The sequence below is a fragment of the Brassica napus genome, chromosome C5 (assembly GCF_020379485.1).
Source record: "Brassica napus cultivar Da-Ae chromosome C5, Da-Ae, whole genome shotgun sequence".
NCBI classification, from domain to species: domain Eukaryota; kingdom Viridiplantae; phylum Streptophyta; class Magnoliopsida; order Brassicales; family Brassicaceae; genus Brassica; species Brassica napus.
The window spans coordinates 29,915,875-29,920,507 of record NC_063448.1 but is presented as its reverse complement, the minus strand read 5'-3'; the positions used below and the strand labels follow the sequence as shown (position 1 = coordinate 29,920,507).

The following is a 4,633-nucleotide window of genomic DNA, read 5'->3' as shown; positions in this document are numbered from 1 at the left end:
GGTTTCTTGACTTTCCTCCTATTACGGAAATCGATGGTGTGAATTTCGGTTCCCACAGCTACATTCGCGCAGGAGCCTACAGAGTCATTCAGAAGCTCCTGGATCAGATTCAAGTCTTACCAGCGAGATCGTCCACACCATGGATGCAATGAAGTACAACTGCTCAGTACTTAATTCAGAGGCATCGCAGTGCAGTATCAGATGGCTCTTGATGCTTCCAGCGATGGGAACTTCAACACTTGGAATCCAGAAGAGGCTGTGAGCGTTATTGAGAACTTGGCATCCAGCAATAGCACCAAGAACAATGATTTTGAGAGAAAGAGATCTGCAGCCATCCTTGGGAAAGACCAGATGGATGAGGTGAAAGCAAAGCTGGACAGTGTTCACAAGCTTCTCGGGAAGCAGGCTTGCTTTGTAGAGGATGTGAACTTCATCGGTGGAACTGTATTTCAGAGGTCTGGAAACCAGCGTGGAAACTTCTATGGCAATGGGAAGAGGAGTAATTCCAACCAGAGTTCACGGTACCAGAAACCTTGTAGCCAGAACTACAGCAGCAACAACAACAGGAGTTATGGAAACTCATCTTACCAGAAGTCACCACCACATACTCAGGAGAGCAAGATTGAAACAATGCTTGATTGGGTTCTTGAAGGACAGCAGAGCATGACGGTGAACTTCAATGGGAAGATTGATTATGTCTACAACAATCTGAATACAAAGTTTGAGACTTTGAGCACTCATGTGAAGAAGCTGGAGATGCAGGTAGTTCAGACAGGAGAAGCTGTTAAGAGGCAAGAAGCCTTAACGAGGGGGGTAGGAGATGATGTAATGAAGCACCACGTGAATGACATCATAGATGATGATTTCTGGCAAGTGGTGAAACATGAGAAGCTGCAAGAAGGAGATTTCGAAGTAGAGAGTTCGATGAGTTTCGGCGGATCGCATTGGTGTCGATCGACGTAAGACTTCGAACATCGATCGACGTATTTCAACCAAAACCGATCGACAGCCTGTCCAGAGAATCTACAGAGTCGACTGCATCAAGCAATGCCGTGAGGATCATGACTCACGAGGAGTTCGCAGCAAGACACCCACATCCGCCCAGCCCTATTTTTTTAAACATCGATCGGCAAACAGAGCTCGCCATCGATCGACAACGAGAGACTGCCATCGATCGATAAACTCCAGCACCCATCGATCGACGAGCACCTATCACATACTGAGTGTAGTTGCCTAAGATATACATCGCCCGAATCAATGAACTCAAGCCACAGCCCAAACCTTCAGCTAACCCACCAGAGACCACAAGTACACATTCAGAGGATGCAACAGAGCCTATGAAAGTTGATAAGGCTCCTATGGGGAAAACCTTGAGGAAAAGAAAGGAAAAGGTTGCCAAGCATCTGAAGAGGGGAGCTAATGAGAAGGAGATGGAAAGTTTTCGAAAGAGAGTCCTTAGGATTCCACTGGAGAAACCATTCGAGGAGACCTACTTTACCCACGGATTGTGGATGTTCTTCAGAGAGACCAAGGAGACTGAAGAGGACATTAGGAGAATGTTCTATGAGGCTAGAGATAAGATGAAGAATAGGAATTACACTGAAGAAGAAGAGTGATCCTGGGAAATTCACAATACCATGTATGATGAAGAGTATTAAGTTCCCACATGCATTGTGTGACATAGGAGCATCCGACAGCATCTTACCTAGGGTTATGGCAGACCATCTAGGTCTGAAAGTGGAGCCTTCCAAGGAATCATTCACTTTTGTGGATTGTTCTCAAAGGAGCTCAGGAGAAATTGTCAGAGACCTTGAGGTGCAGATTTGTAATGCCCTCGTTCCACTTGATTTCCATGTCTTGGATATCAAGCTTGTTGGAGAAAAATACTCAGGTATTGATTTTCTCCAGACCCCAGGTAGGACACCGGCCTCAGGGTTCCCGCCAGGAGGCACCCCGGTTCCCCGCTATGAAGTATTCAGGGTCCGGTCCCAGGGACCGCCCCCTTCCCCCGGGAAAAGAAAAACTTCTGATAAGGAGAACCTTCCATATTTCCGAATATGGAAGAGTTTAACCTACTCCAACCGACTAAGGCCCACCTTGAGAAGACTATATGAAGGGAACCTAAACCCTAAAGCAAGGCTCGACACTTCAAGACTTAGAGATTAGAGTTAGACGGCTAGAACTAGGGTTTATACACCAATCATTCTAGTTCCGGCTTCTTTACTCAATAAAACATCTCTTCAAGTCTATTTCTCTCAAACTATATACGAAATCTATACAAATACCAGCCTTGTCCATCGTTCTGTGGTACTCACAAAGATCATACACAAAAATCCCCTAACAGTTTGGCGCTAGGAAGGGAGTAATCTAAACTACATGATAATGGTGGTGGATGAGCAGAACGAGCTACCCGAAGCTACCCAAAGAGAAGCCAAACTCCAGAGGCAAATCGATGGTCTGCAAAGTCAAGTAACCGAGTTGCATAAAAATGAGGAGGAGGCTAATCCCGAGCTCTCCTAGGAATTCCAGAGCTTGAAGGAGAAGCTCAACGAACACTCAAAGCAACTGGAGCAAAGCGCCGAGAAGCTCAGCCAGCTCGAATTAGAGAATCTTAACCTCCGAGACGAGAACCAAGCCCTCAACACGGCGAGTAACAAGAAGCGTCGATTCCGGGCTCAGGTCCTCCCCATGCCAACTCTGGAGACACCCAACTCCAGAACGGGTGTGAATCTCCCACCTACGGCGTCGGGAGGAGAAACGTCAACGCACGAAAAGGCTAAGGATGCTCAGACATATGACATGGAAGACAGCGAATCTGAACCGGAACCCGATAAGGAAGCACCTGACGGAGCAACGAAAGCGGAGTCTCCTATGGTCGCTTACCTGGAGCAGATGTTCTCCAAGAGGCTCGATGCCATGCAGTCCATGGTAGAGAGGCTCCAAGGAGTAGCTCCCCCATCCGGAAGAGCGACCCCAACTCTTATGCTGATACTCCTTTCACGGATGCGATCACCTTGATCGAGATGTCCAGGAAGTTAGCTTCCCCAGAATAAAGGCGTATGACGGCACCACTGATCCGGACGACCACGTCGCCCAATACAGACAAAGGATGCTCACTGTAGCACTCCCAAAGGAGTCACGTGAAGCTACCATGTGCAAAGGGTTCGGCTCAATCCTGACCGACCCACTCTGCAATGGTACATCAACCTACCCTCCAGGTCCATAGCCTCCTTCGCGATTCTCAGCGATAAGTTCGTGGAACAATTCGCCAGCAGCAGGGACCTAGAGAAAACCTCTGATGGCCTCTACGAAATCCTCCAACACCGGACGGAACCCCTACGAGGCTACATAGCCCGCTTCAATCAAGAGAAGGTGGCTATCCCTGAATGCAGCATCCCCACTGCTATCTCTGCCTTCAAGAGAGGCCTGCTCCCCGACGGGGACCTCTATAAGGACCTAACCAAAAAACAATGCAAAACCATGGAAGATGTCCTGTCCCAAGCTTGGGCGCAGGTAAAATGGGAGGAAGATGTCGCCAGACGCGCTAAGGCGCATCAAAAGCAAGATCCCAAGATGATCAGATCAGACCGAACCGAGCGAGACGAGAAACCCTCTCAAAGACCAGCCAGGGACTCTGGGAAACCGGGGCAGATACCAGAACCGGGCGATCGGGAAGGCAGAAGGGATGGTAGTGTCCACGTGGCCAGATATCTCTCACCTCTCCATATCAAGGGCGGAGCTGATCAATGTTCTGATGCAGATGGGCCAACAGGTCAAGTGGCCTCAGAAGATGAAACCACCCGACTCTTTCCGGAACCCTGGTCCCTGGTGCGACTTCCACCGAGACAACGGTCACAAAACGGAGGACTGTGTCGCACTGAAGATCGAGGTCAATGAGTTGCTTAAGAAAGGACACCTCAGGGAGTTCCTTTCCGAGACGGCCAAGAGCCATCTAGGCAAGGAGACAACGGGGAAGCCCACTGAAGCTGCTCCCGTCTCGCCACCTCGACAGGACCGGGTGATTCACGTCATATCGGGCGGTTCGGAGATCAGCGGCATAAGACACGTAGCGGTGGAGAAAAGCACCTGGAATGCCAAGCACGGCCTAGAGGCAGCCAAGCGAAAACGCCTGCTCCTAGGTACAGCCGAAATAAGTTTCACGGCCAAGGAGCAGGAAAAGGTTCTCACCCCACATCATGATGCCCTGGTCATATCGCTCACTGTAGCAAGCCTGGTAAAAAGGATACTGGTAGATAATGGAAGCTCCGGCAATATCATCTTCCAGGCCGTATACAAGGATTTGGGGCTGGAGGAAAGCGCTCTAACTCGGAGGATAACCCCACTCATAGGGTTCAGCGGAGAAGTCAAGTAGACCACCGGAGAGGTGACCATCCCGGTATACGCTGAAGGGATCAATATGTCAACTAATTTCCTTGTCGTTGACTGCGATTCATCCTACAATATGATTCTGGGACGGCCTTGGATCCACGGCATTGGAGCCGTACCATCAACTCTTCAGCAGATGGTGAAATTCCCTACACCCTGGTGCATAAGGGCAATAAGAGGTGAAATTCCCGCTCCTGCTACCAGACTACGCTGAAGGGAAAGACCAAGGTCTTATAGCAATTACAGA

The 4,633-nt window shown here is 49.3% G+C and overlaps 1 protein-coding gene across 1 annotated transcript; it reads left to right on the top strand.

The window, feature by feature from the left end:
* Positions 1–3,685: 3,685 nt before the first annotated feature.
* On the top strand, positions 3,686–4,372 carry LOC125587197. The gene has a single exon (XM_048757391.1). The coding sequence runs from the start codon at positions 3,686–3,688 to the stop codon at positions 4,370–4,372; it is 687 nt and encodes a 228-aa protein (XP_048613348.1).
* Positions 4,373–4,633: the final 261 nt, after the last annotated feature.